We start from the raw sequence: 26500 nt of genomic DNA, 5'->3' as shown, positions 1-26500 counted from the left end.
GCAAAGGCTTTGGTTGTGCACAGGGCTGATATTGAAGCATTTGCCCTTGTAGTGGCACCACAGTTAGAAATATCCCCAGAAGAATTCAAAGCCTCACAACACTGGCTGGATGTCTTCCTTCAGCAATAGGAACTGTCTCTAAGATTGACAACACTGTTCAAGCTGGAAGATACTGAAGTTATTAAACGTGCACTTGCATTCAAGTCCTTTGTCGATGGCAATGACTTTCTAAATACCAGCTCGCCAACATGATTGTTATGGATGAAACTGCAGTGTTTATGGGCCAAGGATCTCAAATGACAGTTGATCAGAGGGGTGCCTCGTCAATCTACATTCCCTCCACTGGTTACAAAAGTGCATGTGTTACCTGTACTTTGGCAATTCTTCTGGATGGAAAGAAAGCCCCACCTCTAATCATCACTAAGGGCAAGAAAGATAAGTTGGAACATGTTTCAGGCATTTATGTTCTTGAAACCGAAAAAACCTGGTGCACACAAGCAGTTATAAGGAAGTAGGTCGATTTAACGCTGCCACTTGTTTTGCCAGGTGGCCAAAGAGGTCTGCTAGTCTGGGATTCAGCCAGCACGCACTGCGCTAAAGACATGGAGAACTTCCTTGCAGAGAGAAGAATAGATCAAATAATTATTCTTGCAGGAATGACTGCCTGTCTCCAGACTCTTGATATGGCAATAAACAAGCCATTCAAGGACCATTTGTGCATGGTAATCAATGACTACATTGAAAATAGAATGGAGAGAAATCAGCGTGGAAACTTTGTGAAGCCTAGCCTGCAAGAGGTGGTGACTTGGGTGAAGACTTCATGGGATAAAATCACTGACAGCTATGTTGCCAGTGCACTACAAGCGGGCTACATGGACAAGAAGGGCTCATTTAAGGAGAACTCTATTGCTGGACATGAGAGATTGGGGCCAATGGTTCTACAGGAAATGGAGTCGTAAGAAATTCAAGCCGCAATTCGGGGTTTGGAGAGTTATGACGATGTTCCAGAAGAAGATGATGACATGACTGTATTTGAATAAATGTGGATTTTTGTACATTAATAAATGTAGATTGTTGTACATGAAAAGATAAGACATCCCCTGAAAATAAGCCCTGATGCGTCTTTTGGAGCAAAAATTAATATAAGACCGGTCTTATTTTCGTAAATATGGTAGATCAAATCTCTGGCACCTGGTAAGCAATGAGTCTTACTCTTCTAGACCTTCCCTGGGTGACTTAACTTTAAGGCTTCATTTCTGCTTCAAAAGCTTTATTTCCTAATTTTCTTCTGAGCTCTAGACCTAATAGTTTCAGTGTTCGACAGAACTTTCCACTTGGAAGACATGCAGACTTTGCTCAAATTCTGGGCTTTTGTTTATATATTTGCTACCTCTGCCTAAAGTCCAGTTGTTGAAAAATAAAAATAAAAAGACACTTACTAGGTTTGTGTGCTTTGGGTGGCAAAGAACAGGGACTCATTAGGTATCCTCAAGTTAGGAAAGCTGCAGGGAGGCCCTGCCTGGAGCCAGTCCAGGTGGGAGTTTCAGCCTTTGACTGGCCCAGCTTGTTGGCTGGGTTAGCTCATCCTGCAGGATCCTTTTGGGCAGCCTTCCCCTGGGAGAGGGTCTCACTTCTGACTACAAAGCTGCCCCTAGGGAATAAGTCGGGTGACTGCATGTGATTCCCAATGTCTTAGGGTGGCCACCCTTGGAGTAGTTGGAGCTCAGCCATTTTATTGTGGGGCCCACAGAGGCACTAGCCTCTCTCGTATGGAAGCTCATTCCTGCAGCTTTGGTGCTTGTGTGCTCCTCCCCTCACCCAGCTCAAACTCCCTGGGTTATGATGCCTCTACACCTCATTAGTCATTTCCTCTTCTGCTCCTTGTGTCTAAACACAACATATTGTAGTTATCGATATCCAGAGCTGGTTCCCCAACTAGGCTGTCAGCCAGGCAAGAAGTATACATTGTTCACATTTGTTTCACCACCGCCACTGTTTGCTGAGTACAGAACACACTTGCGTCTTTAGCACTGCTGGGGCCTGGGATGGCGTTTTATTAAAAAAAAAAATTAAGTAAATTAGTGGCTTTTAAAATAATATTTTTATAATTTAAAAATAACATGTACATTGAAAAATATTTTTAAAATTCTGAATGTGTAAAGTTAAATGTTAAAAATTCCCCTCAGTTCTCTTCTAATCCAATACCCATAGGCAAACACCAGTAAAACATTTTTTAACAGCTTTATGGATATTCAATTCAGATACCATGCAATTCGCCCACTTAAAGTCTACAAGTCAGTGTTTTTCTTAAGCATATTTATAGGGGTATGAAACCATTACTACAACCTAATTTTAGGACATCACTGTTTCCCCCAAAGAAACTCTGTATCTATTAACTGTCATTTACCATTGCCTCCCCTCTCCCAACCCTAAGCCACCAATGATTAACTTTCTGTCTTTATAGATTTGCCTATTGTTGGACATTTCATATAAATGGGATCATAAAACATCTGGTCTTTTGTGTCTGGCTTCTTCCACTTAGTATGTTTTTGAGGGTCATCCATGTAGTAGCATGTAGCAGTAACTCCATTCCGTTTATTGCTAAATATAGCATTGCATTGAATTAATATAGCACATTTTACTATCCAATCATCAGTCACTATTAACAATTCAATACAACTCCTGTATTTGTTCAGATTCCCTGGGTTTGAATCCCTGCTGGGCAAGTTCTTAGATGAGTGATCTTGGGTGAATTGCAATCTCTCTAAGCCTGCCTCTATTTCCTCAATAGTAAAATTTGAATAATGATGGGACTGACCTCATATAGTGTTATGGTTGTATTGTCACAGTAATTAATATTTGTTGAGTCCTTACTACATGCCAGGTACATTATAAGGATTACCTAACAGATCTATGATTTTCAGATTAGGGAATTGAGGTTAGGAGAGGTTATGTCATCTCTCAAGGTCAAACAGTCCCTAAGAAAATGATGGAGGTAAACAGAATCACAGGCTGTCTGACTTCAAAGCCTGCACAATTAACTGTTAATATCATGGAATAGCAAAGTGCTTAGCAAGGGCCTTACGAAGAGAATGAGTTTAGTAAATGATAACTCATAGAACTATAAAAAAGAAAAAAATAGCAATTGACTCATCATCTAAGGACACCTGCCACTGTTAATATTTTGGCACATTTCCATCCAGTCTTTAGGAAATATTTCAGATATATATATATATATTCCAGAAAATAATAGACATCAACCTCCAACCCGTTTTGTATATGTGCTGCGGAAGCGAGCACAACCTCCAACCCTTTTTTTTTTTTTCTAAAAGACTTGAAATGTGGTAGATTAGGTTGCTCTGCCTCCCAAACCCTTATTTTTTCTATGTGTGCATTATTTTTCCTTAGGTTAGGGTCACACCACATCATTTTCTATCTTTAAAAAACCCTATCTTGAGCATTTCCCCAGTGTACCTAATATGCTACATCACCTGTCATGGCTGCATATTATACTGTATGACTGAAACATGATTCATTAATTCCCCAGTGTTGGGCATTTAGACCATCTCCAAGCCAAAACATCACTACACATTCATCTTTCTTTTTTTTTTTAATTAATTATTATTTTTTAAAAGACTTTATTGGGGAACAGTGTGTACTTCCAGGACTTTTTTTTTTTCCCCCAAGTCAAGTTGTTGTCCTTTCAGTCTTGGTTGTGGAGGGTACAGCTTGGCTCCATGTCCAGTTGCCCTTGCTAGTTGCAGGGGGCAGAGCCCACCATCCCTTGCAGGACTAGAGGAATCGAGCTGGCAACCTTGTGGTTGAGAGCCCACTGGCCCATGTGGGAATCGAACCAGCAGCCTTTGGAGTTAGGCGCACGGAGCTCTAACCACCTGAGGGGGGTGGGCCCACATTCATCTTTCTTAAAGCATCTGATAATTGCCTTTGGATAAGTTCCTAGAAAGGCGGGAAGATCAGACTGTGCTTGACGGTTAGGCTCTTTATGCGTACTTTTTTTTTTTTTTTTGCCAAGTCGTTCTCAAGGAAGAATGGAAACAGGGAGAAGGAAGGATGAGGTTTTTTTCCCTTTTAAAATGTCTTGTTCAATTAAAACATATATACAGAAACGTGGACATAAGTGTACATCTCACTGAATTTTCAAAAACTGAACACACCGCGTACCCAGCACTCAGCTCGTGAAAGGCTCATTTCCAGCAGCCCAGAGCCGCCTCACCCCCAGCCATAACTGTCCGAGGGGTGCGATCTTAACGTCGCAAAGGTTTACTAATGCGGTGACGTCTTTGAAGTCTTAACTTGAGCTAAGTTCTGTAGGCGAACGCTTCGCAGGCTGACGTCAGGCTGGGTGAAAAGCACCTACACCTGAAAGAGAGCGCAGCCGCCGTAAGGCTGTGCGGCCTGGGCCGCAGGTCTCCCGGCGTGCAGCGCGGCGCTCCCGACGTGCACCGCGGCGCGCGGAGTGGCGACCTGGCGTTCGGCGCCGTTGGCGGTGAGGTTTGCGGCTGTGTGTGTGCTGGCGGCCGGAGTCCACGAGGCGGGGTCGGCATGGAAGTGTAAGCTGCCCGGGGCGCGTTTCCGGCTGTGGGCCGAGGCTCATGGCGAGGGACGGCTGCATGCTGGGGGCCGAGAGGCGGGGACACTGGCGACCCCTAGCCCGGGCTTGTGGGAAGAGTGACGCGGCGGAGGCGGGGAAGAAAGAGACTCGCTTTGCCCTTCTGAACCTCCGCCCGCACTCGCACCCGGTGCGTAGGACTGGGGCCAAGTGCCTTTCGTGGTGCCTGCCTCCTCCGTCATTCATTTACTAGCGTCTTCTAAGTCACAATAGGGAGCCCGGCCGGGTGTCCGAGCGGGGACTCAGAAGGTAGAAAGCCTGGAGTCCGCCCTGGCAATACCTATGGGAGAGACGGATAAACTGTCCGGGGCAGTGGGCCCCTGGGCGGCCCTGACTCAGGAGAAGTGCCACCCGAGTTTGGTGAGGAGCAGTTAACCCTGGGAGGGAAGAGGCGAGTTTTCTGGGAAGAAGAAAGTGCTTGAGCCTGGATTGTGACCACGGAAACACCAGAGGAGAGAGAGAGAGAGAAACAGCCATTCTGACAGTTTAACTCCACCTGGTCTTTTCCATGTTTGCTCATTGTACTACATGCAAAAATGGAGCTTTTGCAGCTACTCTGCATGTGGGTTTTCACATGGTTGACATTAATTCGTACGCATACCTATATTGTGTCATCTTTGGCACTGATTGTTTAATACATTTTTCTTTAAGTTCTTTGCCTCATGTTTAATGGTTATATGTACTACTATTGTTCAAACTTAAAAAACACACACAATACGTGTATGTACCTTAAGTGAAAACTTCATGAAACAACACTCACCATATGCAGTACACTTTGGTATTGTCAAAGCTACTGAAAAAGAGTCAGGAAGCTCTGGCTAGAAATAAATGAATAAAAATATTTAAATAAAAAGATTTATTAAAGGGTCTTAAGAGTTTCCTAACTGGAAGCACAGCTAGGCAAAACTGCCGAGAAGTGTTCCGAAGAAGAAAGAAAAGTTGAGTTCTTATAGTAAAAGTCATATCCTTGAGAATAAACAGTCCTGCATTTTAGGCCCTCTGGTTGGTTCAGGACAGTTATCAGTCAGATGTCAGGTGGTCTGGATGATGGATGCCCATGGTCTGGAGGATGAGTGCCAAGAGGTCTGCTCTGAGTCCTTTGGGGTAGTCAGAGGGTTATCTGCAGGTTTGATGTATGTCTGGGCATTGACACTCAACAGACTGGTATATATCCAGGTATTGATGCAGGACTAGAAATTTCCAAAGTTTCAGGTCCAGGACTAGTTAAGAAAAGACAAAGAATCGTTTTCTCATACTTCAACCTTCATAATGTTAATTAGCAGCTTGGTTAAAGTGACTCCATTTTATATTTTCCCCATCTTCATTCTTTTCTCAGTTTCTTCTCATTTATTAAAAATGAATGTTGACCCACTAAATTGATTTCGCTATTCACTAATGGGGTTTAATCTGCAACTGGAAAAATGTTCATATTACTCTACCTCAAACCATCATTATTAATTAATTTTCCCCTGTTTACTAGAGCATTTCCTGTCAGCATACAAACCTGCTTTAATTTATCTATATTAAAAACTTCCTTGTTTCCACATTCATGTCCACTTACTGCTCCATTTCTGCTTCCCATCATTCCCATCACAACAAAACTTAGAAGTGTTGTGTATCCCCTCATTCACTCAATCATTCTGTTAGGCTTTCATCCTCACCAGTCTACAGAAATGGGTCTGTGAAGATCACCTGAGCCCTCCGTGTTGTCACTTCCAAAGGCTGATTTTCTGGCCTTAACTCTCTTGATCTCTTAGCAACAGTTGGTACAGAAACTAGAAACTCTCTTGGCTTTCTGACGTGCTTTCTTGGATTTCCTCCTGAAGACTGTTTCTCAGTCTCCTTTCCTGGCTCCCCCTTCCTCCCTTTCTTGGCTTCTAAATGCTGAGGTATCTTAGGGCTCATACTGGGACACTTTTTCTCTACACTCTCTCCCATGGTCATTGTACCCATCTATATGCTGATGATTCCCAAAAGTACATTTCTAGCCCTTTCCCCCCATCATTCATCCAGTTGCTTAGACCAAAAATCTAGCTTGTTTTTTTAAGGAGGTCGCAGTTCACAGTGGCCCATGTGGGGATCGAACCAGCAACCTTGGTATTATTAGCACCATGCTCTAACCAACTGAGCTCACTGGCCACCCCAAGAATCTAGCCTTTTTTCCTCACCCCTAAATCCAGTCCATCAGCTAGTCCTGTCATCACCTTCAGAGTATATTTTAATGTAGTTGCTTTTCACTATGTGCAATACTAATTTTCTACTCCAACTCTGATCTGGATTAAGCAGTAGCCTTTTTTTTAAATTAGTTTCAGGTGTACAAAACAATGTAATAGTTAGACATTTATCACTTATATCCCTCACAAAGTGATAACCCCCCTCCCCCCATCCACTATCCCTCTGGCATCGCACACAACCATTACATTTCCACCATCTCTATTCCTAATGCTGTACTCCACTTCTTGTATATATATATATATATATATATATATATATATATATATATATATATATATATATAAAATTATAGTTGACGTTCATTATTATTTAGCTTCAGCTTCAGGTGTACAGTGCAGTGATCAGGCATCTACACCATTCGTAAAGTGGTCTCCCTAATAAGACAAGTGTCCATCGGATACTCCATAAAATCTTTATAACATTATTGATTATATTCCCTAAACTGACTTTCCTATCCCCGTGGCAATCTTGTGGTTACCGATTGTGCTTTCTAATCCTCTCATCCTTCTCCTTTATCCCCCCCCCCCATCTAGCAGCCCTCAGGTTTTCCTCTATGTCTCTGAGACTGTTTCTGATTAGTTTGTTCATTTATTCTTTTCTTTAGATTCCACATATAAATGAGATCATATGGTATTTGTCTTTCTCCGTCTGACTTATTTCACTTAGCATAATGTTCTCTAGGTCCATCCATATCATTGCAAATGGTAAGATTTCATTCATCTTTATGGCTGTGTAATACTCCGTTGTATAAATGTACCACAGTTTCTTAATCCAGTCATCTACTGATGGGCATTTCGTTTGTTTCCATGTCTTGGCTATTGTGTATAGTGCAGGCAGTAGCCTTTGGCTTTCATTCTTGTCCCCTCCTCCCCATCTTGCCTCCTCCTCCCCTGTTCTATTCTCCACACAGCAGCCAGAGTGATCTTAAAATGTTAATTGGATGAAGTCACCCCCACCTCCCCCACCAAACCCTTCATTGGCTTTCTGTTGTACTACATTCCTTATTAGGACATTTAAGATCCTTTATAACCTCACCTTCTCAACCAACCGAAGCTCTTGCCACTGTCCTCACCCCCCCAGAAATACACTTTCCACTGGCAGTTGGGTAGTTTTTGTAATCTTCCAAGCTCTTTCCTACCTCAGGACCTTTGCATTGGTATACTTTTTCTCTTGTCCGGCCCTCTTCTTATCCTTTTGATAGCTCTAGTTGAGTCTCCCTTTTCAATATTGCCTTTCCTTTTTGTTCAATGCAAAATAATGCTGCTTTTTGTCTCTTTATAGCACCCTGGTTCACTTTTCCCTTAAATAGTTACCAGTTATACTACATGTATGTTTCATGCCTTGTCTCTGTCACGAGAGTGTAAGTACTATGAAGGCAGGGAACAATGTCTGTTCATCTAGTGCTTAGCACGGCATCTGGCACACAGTAGGCATTCAGCAAATATTTCTTGAATGAAGTAATAATACTTCATTAATTCAATAAATGTAAGTTAATTAGCTAGCTTCCTAATTGCTAGGTATACAGATTTTTCTGATTTTCCTAAGTGAAATGGTTTGAATCAAGAGTTTTTTCTTCTGTAGCAATCTCTCCACTTCTCCCAAGGAGTTCTTATTGAAGCTAATCAAAAATTTTGAAGCTAGCAGTTTATGGGAAAATGAGTTTTTCTGAGGTGGACATGTGATTTGGGAGTAGAAGCGCCCCTTAAATGGAAAGATCTGGAGGCCTAACTTCCAGTTCATGCCTGGCCTCCAACCTGAGGCGCAACCTCTGGCTTGTGGTCCCTAGGATCTTCGGTAGAGCCCTGAGTCTCTGAGAGGGCAGACTTACTGTACTTCCGTCACTCCTAGGACCTGGAGCAAGAAGGCATGAATGGAAAACTCCCCTGAGTTATTACTACTTTTTTCCTTCAGTCACTGAGTAAATAACTATTGGATAAATAATACATACTAGACATACACTATAATTTTTTCATAGGAATATTTATGCTTTATTTGGTTGAATGACAGAATTTAAAAATAAAATCTTTTTGACTATCATTTGGAAACTTATCTTCCTCAGGTAAAAGGATACAGAATTTTCATAGCAAAATTAAGTATTTATGTACTGTATATAAGGTATTTGCTTTTTGTCTAACTTTATCTAAGGCCTTAGGATTATTTATATACCTGGAAAGCTTATGTTCACTCTTTTATTCTTGAACTTAATATGCATAGGAAAATGGGCTCTACTTATCTTCTGTACCATCTCTTTGAGAGACTGTCAGAATTTCCTTCATTTTATAGCTGAAAATACTGAGGTTTAAAGAAATTAACTAATGAGTCCTATAACAATTCAGTAACAGTACTGGAAAGAGAATACTTATTTGTTAGCTCCCAAGAGAAGCTACAGGTTAAATTGTTCATTGACTTGGACGGCCACCCAGTTTTCTTGTACCAGAGTTTAGTTTTTCCGAACATGATTTGAATAGATAACATAGGTTGAACATAGGAGAATTTGAGCAATTCCAGTCGTCATGGCTTTCGTAAGAGTTAGCTATGTGGCAATTAGTAGGTACTGTTTGCATGGGCTTTTTGTGTATGTGTGTGTTTCTAAGGAAAGTCTGCCAATAGATCATTCTGTTCTGTTTTTCAGAATTCGGTTTTAGAAAGTAGTTGTTTACATCTGTTAAATTGATTCAGCCAGTTAAGCAAAATTTGCAGGTTAAATTTCAAACAGCAAGTAAACTTCAGTCAATTAATTCATTACTTAAGGAAATTAAGTGACTGCCTGCCTATAAGTATAGATTTAGACAATCTTTAAAATTCACTTGGTGTATTTGCTTTAAACACCTGTAAAAAAAATCAGTAATAATCCAAGTCCTACAAGAGAATATGGAGTTTTGGGTAGGTGGGCAGTTACTAAAAGTCTGAATGTTTGTAAATATATTACATCAGGGGTGTCCAAACTTTTTCAATGTTTTTCACCAAGGGCCATATGCAGTAAAATACACGAACAGTCGGGCCACTCACTCGAGGTAAAGTACGTGTTGCCTCCCCTGGTTTATTAAGTAAACTAAATATATTTTTGGAATTTGCTGCGGGCCAATTAAAAATGGATTGCGGGCTGCAGTTGGCTCGCGGGCCACAGTTTGGACACCCCTGTATTACGTGATATTGAAATGTTAGCTATAGAGCAGACAATTCCTGCTAGGTAGGGATCAACAGCTTGTAAATATAATTGACAGAGGTGGTAACTGACGGATTCTAGTTACCCTAAAAAACACTGAAGGAAAATCATTTTATGTCCTCAATTATAAGTTATACAAATGTTGTGTGTTTAACCTGGTGGAATGCTTTTGTTGTACATTTTTACTTTTCTCAACATGTTACCTTGAAAAATTTCAAATCCATGCAACAGTTGCAAAAAGAGTACCACACTGACCTTTATACCCTTTGCCTAGAGTCAGCATTTGTTAACATTTTGATATATTTACCTTACCTCTCTTACACGTGCGCATTTGCTTTCTGGCTCCTGCACACACGTCACTGAACTATGTAGATATTGTAGATAGGTCATTTTACCTAATCTTATAAAGGCATTCTCCTGTGTAACTACAATACCATGATCGTACCCAGGGAATTTAGCACTGATACAACCACCATTGCTAAAATAACAACCTGTGTTATTTCTCCAGTTGTCCCAATAATGTTGTTTTAGTTGGTTTTTTTTTTTTTTTTTTAAACCGATTTAGGATCCAGTCAAGAATCACACATTGCGTTTAGTTGTCATGTTTCTTTAATCTTTATTCTAAGAATAGTTTCCTAGCCTTTTTTGTGTGACATTGGCATTTTGACAAACGACATTGATATTTGAAAAATCTAGGCCAGCTGTTTTGAAGTATATTCCTGAATTTGAATTTGTCTGATTATATCTTCATGGCTAGATTCAAATTAAACATATTTTGACAGGATTGCTATAAGGAGTGTTTCTCTCAGTCCATCACGTCATCATTGTTGGTGCTGTTAAACTTGATTGTCAAATCTTACCATATCCTGTTCCCAACAACCTGCCACTTAGTGGTGCTTACAGTAACTTCTTTAGGATAAAAACTGCCTTAAAAAATTTCCCTGTACACACAGTTCATTTAGGACTTCATAAAAGGTAGATACTGTACAGTTATTGACATTTTACTAAATAAAGGAAGGCCTAGCATATATTGGCATTTACTACATTAGTATTTAGCTGGATTAAAAAAATAATTCTCTTCCTAATAAAAGGATCAATGACTTAATCAGCTTCTGCCAGCCAGATTCTGCAGGATACGGTGCTATTTAAACATCCATTGTGCTCCTGGCACCAAAACAGAGGTTCATTAAAATAAACAGAGAGAATTTCCCTTCTTCAGATATTGGTTCTAGAAAAGGCAGGTGATGCTCTTTGGATTCTTGCATTGACAATATTGACTTGAGCAGTGAGGTAATAACTTGAAAGAGCCAGGGACAGATTTCCCAAGGCATGGAATATTCTGCATGACCGTAGGAACCATGATTTGGAAATGAAGTTGTAACAATGGCACTTGGGATAGATCCATTAGCCTTGAAGAAAAATAACATTTGAATTTTTCCCCCAGTTTGTTCCAGTCAGGGATGTCTTAGTTGCTGTGTATTGTAGGGCACCCAGGGACTTATAACTCAATTTCTGCCAAAGATGGGAGGAAGCCTTGTGGGCTGACTTCCTGATTATGCAGGCAAAGATGACATGTGGTTTGATTTGTCATTTTCAATTTTAAATGAACCATATCAATACACTGATTATGCATTGTCCTTCCTATGGTAGATTCCTTTTAAATATGACATTCTTTGTGACCTGAGTGCACTTGTGGTCATTTGGGCAAAGCAGCACTTCTGTGAAACCCCAGCTATTTGTTGAATGACTGGTAAGCTTCTCGTGCTGATAAGGCCTCGGTCACGTCCTATCCTTACGTGAGCCACCTAGTAGTTTCGCTTTATTTATTGATGGGGGAAATCACCCATCTATTTTATCCATATTTTTGAAATTTGGTATCATCATTTTCATTATATAGCCTCACTCTTGGTTTCAGAACATACAGTAGTCTTTGTTGCACATTATGTCAAGTCCAAACTCCTTCCTGAATTTTCAGGTTTCTGCATTACCTCCGGTTTCCATTTGTCCAGTCCCGTCTAATTTTTCACAATTCCATAGTTACCTTCCACTTCAGTTAGGCTTCTTGCTGTGTGACCTTGAGCAGGTGTTTAACTCTGAGCTTCAGTTTCATCATCAATAAAGAAGAGATCATAATAGTTTCTACATCACAGGATTTTTAATGAGGATTAAGTGATATCTTTTAAAAATAGTATCCTTCATTTAGGGAGATCTTAATAAGTACCAAGAACTATGCTACACTTTAAAAATTTGTGCTCTCTTTTCATCCTTATAATGGATTCACGAGGCAAGAACAAGTGGTGGTGGTGGCAGCACAGGAAGTAATGACAATAGATGGCATTTACGTGCCACTTTCTGTGTTCAGGTACCTGACATATTTCAATGTAATACTGTAAACAAGCTTATGAAGTTGGTACTATAATTGCTACTTTATAGATGAGGAAATTTAAGCATAGAGAGGTTAAACTACCTGTCCAAATTCACATAGCTAATGTACAGCAGAGCTGGGTTTAGAATCCAGGCTATACTTCTAGGTACTAGTTTGTCTCCATTTCTTTTTAGATGGAGAAGCTTAGAGGGGCTAATTAACTTACTAAAACTCATATACCTCTTAAGTAGCAGAGCTGGAATATGAACCCAGATTTGTCTGATTTCAAAATTGTTCATAATTATCATACTATACTGCCTTCAGACTATTAAAAACAATAAATTCTGATATGATATTGTAGAACGGATCGATTATAATTTAATGCAAGTCGCACTGCTCTTTTCATTCATCAGTGAACGATGATGTTTTGCCTTGATTGTTACACAGGGCTGCCAGGCTTTTGACCTCTGCTTGACACATGAACTGTACCTGCTGAATTGATACAGAAGACAAACATCTTAGTAGTTTTGTGGGTGTCTGGCAGGAGTTTTGACATTGCTGGAGTTCCCAGTGGTGATGTTCGTGTTTCTGCCCGAGATGTCAATGGCTGGTGAAAGGCAGCCGGTACTGGGGAGAGGTCATGGCTGTGGGATGAGCCAGCATTCTGTTTCTTCAGCTAATTCCAGCGCCGTCATACTGTTTATAGACCCCCCCACCGCCCCTGGTGTTCTTCCTGTAACTAAATCCTCCTGGATATCTGACTTCTCTGAACTTCTGGCTCCATAGACTACGGATAAGTAGAGTATTTTAATCACGTGTGTGGTAATAGATGTATGATATACTCTGGCTGTGAAAAGGAAAGTATGTTCTGGAATTGTCCATTACCAGCTAAGCCAGTAGGGCCTCGGACATTTCTTTTAAGGGTTGTAGTCACTAAATCCTGAACTGGATGACTAAATTTTGACAGAGGAATTATTTTACAGATGTTTAATTCACACAAATGGTTGTGAGCCCAGACTATGATAATTTTCTTTTCTTTTTCAGGAAGGACGCCAATTCTGCGCTGCTCAGTAACTATGAGGTAAATACCTTTGAAGTGGACTTTGTATTTTCCTTGCTGACCGACCGTTTGCTCTTTGCCTCTGAAGATTATTGAATCAGTTGTGGTTAGAAATGACTAAATTCATTTGGATTTTCCACTTTAAAATAGGATAGGTGGCACCATCTGGTGGACCTTGGAATATTCTAAGCTTAGTAAATTACATAGTAATTCAGGGAAGATGGGACGACTTTAGTGTACAGTAGGCAACTTTCCTCAGATCCAAGAATTTTAGATCTTCATTTGGGATGTCTTCATGGGATGAAAGCATCCATTTTGCAACTGTTCCTGTCTGCAAAAGTTTCTATTAAAATATGTGTGTATTTTCCTAACTACCACTCTTTATCTTTACCTATAAAATGCTTTTATACATCATTACTGTGATGCTCATAATAGTCTAAGCATCAAAACCTTCATTTTGAAAGTGAGAGCTTAGTTGACCTACCATTATGAATAATTTAGTAGGAACTAACATTTGGAATTTAGGGCTGCTGGGGAAAGGGAGCAAAGAAGGAAAGGGGTTGGAGAGAGGGGAAATAAACATTAATTTTGCCTACCTTCTGTTTTGCCTGGATCTTGTTTGATGCTAGCAAAATCATTTGATAGGTTAATGCCAGGTGTAGAAAGAACCATTTATACAGTCATTGTTGATTTTTCATATTCCAGAGACTAAACTCATGAAGTCTTGCAGAAGATTTGGTTCTCCACTGTGTGATATGTCTAGAAAGTAGTAGAATTAACACAGTTGGCCATATTCTTCTCTTTCTTAAACTTTACCTTAAATGGTTGCTGCTTGTAACAGGAAAGAAATGGTTGTTGGTCAAGCCAGGGAACCTCCTTGTTCAGTTTGGATTCTGCTAGGTGTTTTATCCATTCGGAAAACATTGATTGCATTAATGGGGTCTCATCCACTGTTTCTGAAAAGGATAGGCAGGGGAGGGTTGCATTGTATCTAGTAATGGTCTGTGAGTATATACTTCCCTCAGTTCTCTGGAATAATCTCTAAAGCAGAAAGAGATCTACTCCCCACACCCTACTTAGAGTTAATGCACACGTTTCTCCCTCTTGGGGAAAGTTTACTTCAAAAGTTCTATAGCATTATTTCCTTTCCTTTTTTTTTTTTTGGAAACTATATTTTAGCACTTGCCTCATAATTTCTCTTTTCCAGAAATACATTATACTAGACTTTTATATTAGAGGAGTAGAACCTTTTTTAAATAAAAAAAAAAAAGATTTATTTATTTTAGGAAAATTTATTATTTATTTTAGGAAAATTTACTTTTAAACAAAATATTTTTGAGATCAGAGATGCGGTGTATATTAGTAGGAAATATTTGAAATATTTGAAGTAAACTAATGAATTTGAATTATTGACTTAGATAAAAGAGCATTTTTAAAATGTCACATACATACAAATGGGAAATAAACATATGAAAAAATGCTCAACATCATTAATCATCAGAGAAATGCAAATAAAAACCACAATGAGGTATCACCTCACCCCAGTTAGAATGGCTATCATCAACAAGGCAAATAATAACAAGTGTTGGAGAGGCTATGGAGAAAAAGGAACCCTCATACACTGTTGGTGGGAATGCAGACTGGTGCAGCCGCTATCGAAGGCAGTGTGGAGGTTCTTCAAAAAAATTACGAATAGAATTACTGTATGACCCAGCAATCCCTCTCCTGGGTATCTACCCAAAAAAATCTAAAGACATTTATCCATAAAGACAAGTGTGCTCCAATGTTCATTGCAGCTCTATTTACGGTGGCCAAGACATGGAAACAACCAAAATGTCCTTTGATAGATGAGTGGATAAAGAAGTTGTGGTATATATACACAGTGGAATAGTATTTGGCAGTAAGAAAAGATGAAATAGAACCATTTATGACAACATGGATGGATCTTGAGATTATTATGCTGAGCAAAAAAGACAGAAAAAGCAGAAAACCATATGATTTCACTGATATGTGGTATATAAACCAAAACAACAAAAGAACAAGACAAACAAATGAGAAAACAAAAACTGGTAGACACAGACAATAGTTTAGTGGTTACCAGAGGGTAAGGGGGAGGGGGATGGTAGATGAGGGTAAAGGGGATCAAATATATGGTGGTGGAAGGAGAACTGACTGGGTGGTGAACACACAATGTGATTTATAGATGATGTAATACAGAATTGTACACCTGAAATCTACGTAACTTTACTAACAGTTGTCACCCCAATAAACTTTAATTAAAAAAAAAATCTCAAAAAAAAAAGTCACATACTTGTTGGATTCATATTTGCTCTAATGCTAGAGTTGGAGGGAGGGTTTGTGGGAAGAAAAGAGGTACTATCTTATTTATCCTTTGAAGTCGTTGACCTTGGAATAGATACATTTCTCAAGTGTTTTTATAAAAATCTTTCATATATCTCTTCCTAGGTGTACCAGTTACTAACTGATCTGAAAGAGCAGCGTAAAGAAAGTGGAAAAAATAAACACAGTTCTGGGCAACAGAACTTGAATACTATCACCTATGAAGTAAGCCTAGGCTTCTGGAGGATCTGCCTGAACTACCATTGAGGGGGTTGCTTTGTTCTGCTGCTGACTGCCACCAAAGCAATCATGACTTCCTGTCACCTGATGTGAATAGTTTTACTATAACCCAATTTTTATTCTGTTTATAAAAGTGGAAAGAATTTGGCCGATTGGAAGATTAGCCAACTACAAAATTAAAGGGACTAGTCTATAAGACTGCCCTCACTCTTAACATCAATTTCAAGTCGGGGATCCCAGGACCACCCTCAGATTCAGCAATCCACTAGACGTACTCACAGAACTCACTGAGAGCTATCATATTCACAGTTACTGTTTATCACGGGGAAAGGTTACAGATTAAAATTGGCCAATGGAAGAAGCAAATAGGGCAGATTCTAGGAGAAATATCAAATGCAGGACTTCCCTTGTCCTCTTAATGTGGACTCAGCACACGTTTGTCTTGAAGTTTGTGTGTCACAGTATGCACAGAGTATTGCCAACCAGGGAAGCTCAGTTCTGTTACACAGGCATGATTAATGATTAATTACCCATGTAGTTAATCTCAGCTTCCAGGCCCAGCCATACTGCATGAACCAAAGCCTCTACCTTAAGTTACATTGTTAAGAAAATCCAGGATGATCTCAGGCCCCAGACAGAGATATTCCTGTTACGTATAACATTCCAGGAGTCTGGAGATTTCATCCAGAAGCTGAGGTTAAAGGCTAGACCTTCTTGTTGGGCAAAGTCAAACTCTTTATTACACAAAAAGCGATACTTTTTATTGTAGAAAACCCAAAACATACCAAAAAGCATGAAGAAGAAAGCAAAAGTAGTTAATAATCTTAATATCTAGTGGACATTTTGCTGCCTTCTCTCCCAACCTCATTCTCTCCCAACGTTATGCTTTGTCCTTAAAAAAGTTTAAGCCATTATGTTTATTATAAGTGATGTTTGATTTTGTATCTGTCATATTAATTTGTTTTCTTGCTATTTCCTTCCAATTCTGATTTTTGTCTCTATAGAGAATTTGGTTTTAATTTCTTTATATTTTCAAAGAATTATTAAATTTGAATTAAGTTATCATAATCCATTTTAAGGGAAATAAGGGGGTTAGCACTTTTGTCACCATCCTTCCTCATCCAGTTTTGTTCATTTAATCATGTATTTAAAACCCTATCATTCATTCATTCATGTTCTTTTACATTATGTAGTTCATTTCTTTCAAAGAAGAAAAAAATATTTGTTGGTAATTAGTTTTATAAACAAATTTTTAAACCATCAAGTAATTTTTAATTACACACTTAATTGTTTCAGCTCATTGACCTCTTTAAATTCTTGCTTTTAATTTATGGTGCCTTACGGAAAGTTGTGGTACTAAATGTTTTGAGACTTTCTATACCTGAGAATATATTTCTAGTGTTCGTAATGTGAATGACTACTTATCTGAATATGGAGTTCCTGGCTTCCACTTTTACTCTGCAGGGTTCTATACACATTACTGGGTTTATTAGTATTTGTTGTTATGGAGAAGTGTGAGACCACCCTGATGTGTGCACTTTTGAGAGAGTCTTTTCTTAGATGCTGAGGTTACTGTTTATTTTTTCAGGTTTAAAATTCCTTTCAAAATATGTCTAAGTAGGTTCCCTCTTTAAAAAACAAATGAAAACCTTTTGTTTTGAAATAATTTTACTCCTACAGAAGATTTATAAAGATAGTGCTGAGATTTCCCAAGTACCTTTCCCCTGGTTTTCCCTATGTAAACCTTATATAACCATGGTACAATTATTAAAACTAAGAAATTAACATTGGTACATATTATTAAACTAAAGGTTTTATTTGGAATTTCCCAGTTTTTCCACCCATCCCCACTTTTTTCTGTTCAAGGATCCAATCCAGGACACCATTTTGCATTTAGTTAACATGTCTCCTTAATATCTTCCAATATGTAGCAGATCCTTAGTCTTTCCTTATCTTTCATGACCATGACACTTCTGAAGAGTACTGGTCAGGTATTTTGTAGAATGTGCCTCGATTTTGGTATGTCTGATATTTTCTCATGACTAGATTGAAGTTATGGTTTTGGGGAAGAATACCACTGAGGCCGTGTGCTCTTCTAATTGCATATTACATGCATGTTACATGATACCATGCATGCTACATGATGTCAGTGTCTTATTACTGATCCTGTTAATTTGGATCACTTGGTTAAGGTGTTATCTGCCTGGTTACTCCACTGTAAAGTTGCTGTTTTTCCATTTCCATGTTCTGTTAGAAAGGAGTCACCAAGTGCAGCCCACATTCAAGGAGAAGAGAATTAGGTTGCACCTCTTGAAGGGAGGGATATCAAAGAATTTGAGGACATGTGTTAAAACCATCACAGTAATTTAATAAATGTTTATTAAAAAGTGTAAATAACAAGATGCTTTGAGGTTATGCAAATATCCCATTTCTCCTTCAGCTTTTACCCATTAATTTTAGCATTCGTTGGTGTGTCTTTCATGCAGTAATTATTACTATGGTAGGACAGCCTAGTGGTGATTTATTTTCCTCATTTTTTTTTCTATGTTTAATACCTAGAATTCTTCTGTAAGAAAGAGTTGTTACTTCTCATCCACTTATTTATTTTTCAGTCATTTATATCCATATGGTTTTAGGGCTATGTATTTTATTCTTTGGGTTCCTCGTATTTTAAAAAAAAATTAAACTATAATGCAGTTGTCAGATTGTTTTTTCTTATTTTGTTTTTTTAAGATCAAAGTTTTCTTCTAAAATTTCATTAATTATTTTTCCTGTTCCAGCTACTGTTTTGTTTTGTTTTTTTAAGGAATTCCTATTATATGAAGATTGACTCTCCTAAAGGCATTTGTTTTATAGAAGGTTTTTGCAACAAAATTTTAGAATACTAAATTATAGCCATTGCCTTCCCTTTTTCTCATTCAGGGTTCTTGGTCTTATGCTTGCTTTTTCCTTTTTTTATTTTTTTAAGACATTAAAATACATATCAAAAACACCATGCAGGCACCAGACTCCTGAGATTGTCAGAGAATTTCTCACAGCAATGAAAAGCCACAAGTTGACCAAGTAAGTAAAAATTATCTTGTAGGAAGAGTGACACATAATGAAAGTAACTTATAAAAGCTAACTTCAGCAACTGTGTATTTATATTTAGTTGGGTTTTGAATTGTAATTAACACTCAGTGTGCTCTTTTAAAGTAGTGTTATAGTATTGTAGATGAATCAACTGAAACTTAGACATAGGGATCCTTCTAGAAGAAAACTAACTCTAGGCTTTTAGAATTAATACCAGAGTTGATAAATCCCAAAAGCTTTTGTCATTCCATTCAGGATAATCAATAATTTTATCTTGGAGGAACCATTGGTATTATTTTTCAGGCACACAGTTGGTACACAATCAGTAAACTAAGTGCACTTCTCCCCTTGCATCTCTCCAGATCAACTCTAAAGACAGACATCTTTCAAATGTGTGTACCTATGTGTCTGTGTGTGTGTCAAGTTTGTTATATTTTTAAGCGTGGTAAAATGCACAACATAAAATTTATCAATTTAATATTTTTAAGTATACAGTTTATTAGTGTTAAATATATTCACATTGTTGTGCAACCAATATCCAGAACTTTATAATCTTGCAAAACTAAAACTCTGTACCAATTGAACAACTTGCCATTTCTCCCTCACCTCAGCCCCCAGCAGCCACCATTCTGCTTTCTGTTTCTATGAATTTGACTACTCTAGATACCTCCTATGAGTGGAATCATACAGTATTTATCTTCATAAAAATCAAAATATTGTTTTATATATTATTATTTTTTTACCGTTATAACCTTTTTTTTTTTTAAATAAATTTTTATTGGGGAATATTGGGGAACAGTATGTTTTTCCAGGACCCATCAGATCCAAGTCAAGTCGTTTTCAATCTAGTTGTGGATGGTGCCCCTCAGCTCCAATCTACTTGTGGAGGGCATAGCTCATTGGCCCGCATGGAAATCGAACGGGCAACCTTGGTGTTATAAGCACTGTGCTCTAACCGACTGAGCCAATCGGTCGCCCCGTTTGAACCATTTTTAAGTGTGCAATTCAGGGGCATTAGGTACATTCCCGTTTTACAACCATTACTGCCATGCATCCACAGAACGGATTAAACAGTGTCTCCCCATACTCTTTGCCCGTTAGCCCCTGGTAACCACCGATCTTTCTGTCTTATGAATTTGACTGATCACCTCCTGTGAGGGAATTGTATAGTATTTGTCCTTTTGTGACTGAAGACATTTAACATAATGTCTTCAGGATTCATCCATGAATATGTGTCAGATTTCCCTTCCTTTTGAATACTGCACAGTATTCCATTTTATGTATCTACCATATTTTGTTTATTTGTTGATTGCTGTACACTTGGGTTGCTTCCGCCTTTTTTTTGGTGTGAATACTGATGCTGCTCTGAACATGAATTCACAACTATTTCTGAGATCCAGCGTTCAGCTCTGAGTATATACCCAGAAGTCATTGTGGGGTCATACAATAATCCTATTATAAATTTTCTGATGAACTGCTGTACTGTTTTTCCTGGTGGCTGTTCCATTTTACCTTGCTACCAGCATTGTGCGCGGGTTCCAATTTCTCCACATCCTCATTAATACTTATCTTCTGGTTTTTTGATAATAGCCATCTTAATGGGTATGAAGTGGTGTCTCATTGTGGTTTTGTTTTGCATAATGTTGAGCATCTTTCATGTGCTTATTGGCCATTCCTAATCTTACTTGGAGAAATGTCCTTTCAGAGTCCTTTGCCCATGTTTGAATTGGGTTTCTTTTTTCTTGTTGAATTTTAGGAGTCATCTGTATATTCTGGATCTTAATCCCTTATCAGGGATTGCAAATGTTTTCTCCCATTCTGTGGGTTGCCTTTTTACTCTGTTGCTAGTGTCTTTTGATGCACAAATGTTTTTAATTTTGAAATCCAGTTTGTTTTTCTTTTGTTATGTATGCCTTTAGTGTCATATCCAAGAAATCATTGTCAAATCCAATGTCATGAACCTTTTCCCCTGCTTTCTTCTGAGAGTTTTATACTTTTATCTCTTGTGTTTAGGTGTTAGATCAATTTTGAATTAGTTTTTGTGTGTGGTGTAAAGGAAGTCTCCACCTTTATTCTTTGCATGTTTATATCCAGTTTTCCCAGCTCCATTTGTTGAAAAATTGTCCTTACACACTGAATGGTCTTGGTACCCTTGTCGAAAATTATTGACGGTATATATGTGAGTGTTTATTTCTGGGCTCTTTATGCCATTGGTATATACATATGTCTGTCTTTATGCCAGTACTACACTCTTTTGATTACTGTAGCTTTGTAGTAAATTTTAAAATCAGAAAGTGCGAGATAGCCAACTTTGTTCTTCTTTTTCAAGATTGTTTTGGCTGTTTAGGGTTCCTTGGGATTCCGTATGAATTTTAGGATGGATTTTTCTATTTTTGCTAAAAATGCCGTTGGGATTTGGATAGGGATTGCATTGAATCTGTAGCTCATCACTAGGTACTATCGACATCTTAACAAGATGAGGTCTTTCAGTCCATGAACATGGGATGTCTTTCCATTTATTTGTGTCCTTGCCTGGGCATTGAGAAGGAGCTTTTTCTTCTAGGGAAAAGAACAGATACTCCCTTCCAGCAGTCAGGCAAGGGAATTTTTCACCCTAGAAATTTTGAGTCAATGCTGGACTCGTACAAATATTTCTTTTAAAATGATTTATCATGGCTTTAGTATACACAAGCAATTCAAGTATACTACAGTTCTGCCACCACCAGAAATTACCTATTCTTTTGTAATCCCTTCCCCTGTGCCCAGTGCCTGGCAACCGATCTGTTTTCTTTTCCTATAGTTTTGTCCTTTCCAGAAAGTCATGTAAATGGAGTCGTTCAGTATGTAACCTTTTGAGTTTGGCTTCTTTTGCTTTGCCTAATGCATTTAAGATTTATCCATGTTGTTGAATGTATCAGTTTATTTTTATTGCCGAGTAGTATTCCATTATATGAATGTACTATAGTTTGTTCATTCACTCGCCAGTTGAAAGTTATTTGAGATGTCTCTAGTTTTTGGCAATTGTGAGTAAAGCTATTATAAACATTGCGTGCAGGTTTTTGTATGAACGTAAGTTTTCATTCTCCTGGGTAAATACCCAGGAGAGTCATTGCTGAGTCATACTGTAAGAGTAAGTTTAACTATAAGAAACTGCCAAACTCTTTCTTAAAATGTCTGTACCATTTTGCATTTGCCCTAGAATGTAAGAGTTCCACTTATCCATATCCTCCCTAGTATTTTTAGTATTTTTACTTTTAGCTGTTCGAATTGGCTTGAAATGGTATCTCATTGTGGTTTTAATTTGCATTTCCTTAATAATGAATAATGCTGAGCATTAGTCTTATTTTGCTTATATTCTTTGATAAAGTATCTATTCAAGTATTTTGCCCTTTATTTTTTTATTATAGGGTTTAAGAGTTCTTTGTATATTCTGGATATAAGTTCTTTTTTCAGTATGTAATTTGCAAATATTTTCTCCAATTTGTTGTTGTCTTTTCATTCTCTTAACACTGTCTTTCTCAGAGCATGTTTTAATTTTAATAATGATGAAGGCAAATTTATCCTTTCTGTTTTCTCTTATGCATCCTGCTTTTGATGTTGTAAAACATCATGTAAAAACTCTGCTGTGCCCAAAGTCACAAAGATTTTCTCTTATATTTTCTTCTAAAAAATGATCCACTTGAAGTTAATTTTGAGGGTATTGTGTGAGACGGGGTTGAGATTCATTTTCTGTGTATGCAGATTTCATACTGTTTTAGTACCATTTTAGTACCAAAGACTATCCTTTTCCCATTGAGTGGCCTTTGTAGTTTTGTAAGAGATCTGTTGAGTCTATTTCTTCATTCTATATTCTGTTCTATTGATCTAATGTGCCTGTTCTTTTGCCAGTACTGCACTGTCTTGATCACTGCACTTTATAGTAAGTCTTGAGATCAAATAATATGAGTTTTTAAGCTTTGTTCTTTTTCAGCTTGTTTTGACTTTTCTAGTTCCTTTGCCTTTTTATATAAATTCTTTAAAAATATTCAACTACAGTTGCTTTTTTTTTTTTAACCCCCTTCACCCGTTTTTCCCACCCTCCTTTGGCAACCACTAATCTGTTCTCTGTATCTGTGAGCTTGGGGGTTTTTGTTTGTTTGTTTGTTTTTGTTTTTTTAAGATTCTTCATAGAAATTATATGGTATTTGTCTTTCTGTCATATTTATTTCACTTAACATAATGCCCTTTGGTCCATCCATGTTTTCACAAATGGTAAGATTTCATTCTTTTTATGGCTGAATACACACACACACACACACACACACACACACACGACAAGGTCAGACAGTTAAGTTTGTGAACTCATCCTAGAAAAAGTGCTACATCCCTCATTGCTGAATATCACTATGTTCACTTTCAAAATACTCCCCTTGGGAAGCTATGCACCGACGCCAGGGCCTAGTCCACTCTTCAAAGCAATTTTGGAACTCTTTTTCTGGAATGGCCATCAGAGCTGTCATCGTATTACCCTTGATGTCCTGAATGGCATCAAAATGTCTTCCTTTCAATATTTCCTTTAGCTTCAGGTAAAGAAAGAAGTCATTGGGGGCCAGATCAAGTGAGTAGGCAGGGTGTGCCAATATAGCTATTTGTTTACTGGCTAAAAACTACCTCACAGACAGTGCCGTGTGAGCTGGTGCATTTTTGTGATGCAAGAACCATGAATTGTTGGCGAAAAGTTCAGGTCGTGTAACTTTTTCACGCAGCTTATTCAGCGCTTCCAAATAGTAAAAACTTGGTTAACTGTCCAGTTGGTACAAATTCATAATGAATAATCCCTCTGATATCACAAAAGGTTAGCAACATCGTTGCAACAAGTTCATGAACTTAATTGTCACACCTCATATGTAACGTAAAATTGACCATCTTAACTATAAGTGTACCATTCAGTGGTACTAAATACATTCATAATATTATGCAACCATCATAACTGTGTTCATAACTCTTTTCATCTTGCAAAACTGAAATGCTATACCCATGAAGCAATACTCCCCATTCTGTCCTCCCCCCACCTCCTGGTTTACATCCTAAAGTTATAACACTGTTAATTTGAATTTATACTTTTTTAGCTTCAATAACATACAAAAATTCTGCTCCCTTACAGATTCTTTCCCATCCCTTTCATTTGTTGAGAAAACAAAATTATTTATTTATACATTGTGTATCCCAGAACGTACCGTATTTTGCTGTGTATAATGTACACCCACTTTTTGGCCCAAACTTTCCAAGAAAAAAATCTTTCGATTTAATTGTTTAATTCAATTTTTTATTTGTTTACATTTCGGTACTTGTTCTTGTATTATAAAGGAATTTTAGCATTTGTTTTTTAACATATTATGGTACAAGAAATTATATGTAACAAATACAAAACACAAGAAATTTTATGTACCGATGACAAAATTACGATATTTACGCATCATAGAAGGCCAAGAACTCTTTATCATTACAAATTCATTACAGGTTTAACAAAATGGATTATCGGATTCTAGGGTATTATTTTGCATACGGATATCGTTATTGATTTCTGGAGTTACACTTTTAATGCATAAGCATAAATAAAAGAATTAAAATCATTTATATAGATACGGAATTAGTACTACCCAATATAATGTGCATCCTTATTTGTCCCTCATAAATTTGGGCAATGAAGTGCACATTATACACGGCAAAATATGGTACTCATAATTATTTTAAGTTATCTTAAATTAGGTTGAAAACAAAACCATTGTTAAAGTGGGTGGCTGGATGGCTCAGTTGGTTAGAGCGCAGCATGTTAATTTTCTAAAGCATTTGGTGGTTTAATCATTTTAAGTTTTTGCTTAAGGCATTTCTTAGAACTGCAGCCCCAGACTTCATCCTGAGATCTCCCTAAGGTATACAGCTATGACTGGGACTGCCAGGAATGGAGGAAGGACTTGCTTTCGAGACCCAGTTTATGTATGCCTCTGAATAACTTCAGTCCCTGAAAGCGGCTCTTCTGTACACAGATTACTCTTGGGATTTGGCACCATATTTGGGGCATTTACCTGTGAGGCCAGCAAAACTCAAAGTAGATGGGTGGCTTGTCAGGTTTCCCTGGTGTCTGGAGTGTGGTTACCCTGTCTGCTTTCAGAACATGGAATCCTGCCCCATGTCTCTCTAGTGTTAACAGTTGTCTCTCCCTTGAACTTCTGCTGGAAGTCAGTGCTACCCTAGCTCTTTCTTTAATTTATCCTTCAGATTACATTTATCTCATGCCAGCTTTGCCTCAGTTGTTGGGGATACAAAGATATGAATACATTGTAAGTGCTATGTGGGGACATACTAGAGAGACACTGTAGGGTCAGAATTTGAGTATATCATTTTGTCTATAGGAGTTGGCCAAATGCAGGTGAATTAGTGCTTTCTAAGTAGAAAGATCATGATGTGCTAAGGCGTGGAATCAGGAACTAGCCCGATGCTTTCCTGTGTAGAGTTTGCAGTTTCATTTAGTCCTCCCTTATCTGAGGGGGATACATTCCAAGACCCTAGTGGATACCTGAAACTGGTGATAGTACTGAATCCTATATATCCTGTTTCCTCCTGTACCTACATATCTGTGATGAAGTTTAAGTTAAGAGATTAACAGCAGTAACTAATAAGAGAGCAGTTGTAACAACATAGTGTAATAAAAGTCCTGTGAATGTGGTCTCTCACTCTCAATTACCTTACTGTATGGTGTAGACAGCATGGGTACACTGCACAAGGGGAAGTTTCATGGCCTGGGCAGGATGCAGTGGGATGGCAGGATATTTCATCACATACTCAGAATGGTGTGCAGGTTTAAACTTATACATTATTTATTTCTGGAATTTTCCATTTAACATTTTTGGACTGTGGTTGATTGAGGGTAACTGGACCATTGGAAGTGAAACCGCAGATAAGGAGGCTACTGTAATTCAGGTGTGAGTGCTTAGGGAAAATGAAGGCATATGAACCTGGGGAGACTGACAAAGACTGGATTTCAGTGGCTTCTGGAGGCTGAACTAAAGGAATTCAAGCTCACACCAAAACCTGTGGGGACAGCAGGAGGATTATAAGCAGGATAATGAAATGAGCAGATTTTCATCTTTTAAAATAAACTTTATTTGTAAGAGTGAAGATAGATTGAAAAAGTGGCAGACCTCTGAGGATAGACTTCTAACCAGGAAGAATTCAAGTGGCTGTAGAAATGGGGAGAGGGGCAGATATCTTGAAAAAAATATAATCAGTAATTTATGTGATTTAATATGGGCAGTGGGTGAGAGGGAAGAGTCAAAGATAACCCTCGGGTTTCTGGCACAAGCGTTTGGCTCCTCACCAAGATGAGAAGTACAGAGAGAGGAGCTGGTTTGT

General features: G+C 38.2%; 1 protein-coding gene across 9 annotated transcripts in view; it reads left to right on the top strand.

The window, feature by feature from the left end:
- Nucleotides 1-4297: 4297 nt before the first annotated feature.
- CRCP (CGRP receptor component) overlaps nt 4298-26500 on the top strand; it is a 35140-nt gene continuing 12937 nt past the window's right edge. The window contains exons 1-4 of one of the 9 annotated variants that reach the window (XM_074328488.1): nt 4298-4571; nt 13441-13477; nt 15923-16021; nt 19005-19099. In XM_074328488.1, coding sequence (XP_074184589.1) covers nt 4564-4571; nt 13441-13477; nt 15923-16021; nt 19005-19099 — 239 coding nt within the window. In that variant the 5' untranslated portion in view covers nt 4298-4563. Of the gene's footprint in view, nt 4572-4741; nt 4761-4971; nt 4991-13440; nt 13478-15922; nt 16126-19004; nt 19100-26500 lie in introns of those variants that run through there. The other 8 variants (XM_074328487.1, XM_019718515.2, XM_074328490.1 and 5 more) reach the window with 8 other exon arrangements.

The sequence above is a fragment of the Rhinolophus sinicus genome, linkage group LG03 (genome assembly GCF_036562045.2).
Source record: "Rhinolophus sinicus isolate RSC01 linkage group LG03, ASM3656204v1, whole genome shotgun sequence".
NCBI classification, from domain to species: Eukaryota; Metazoa; Chordata; class Mammalia; order Chiroptera; family Rhinolophidae; genus Rhinolophus; species Rhinolophus sinicus.
The sequence above is the reverse complement of the archived record's forward strand: the minus strand, read 5'-3'. Positions and strand labels throughout refer to the sequence as shown.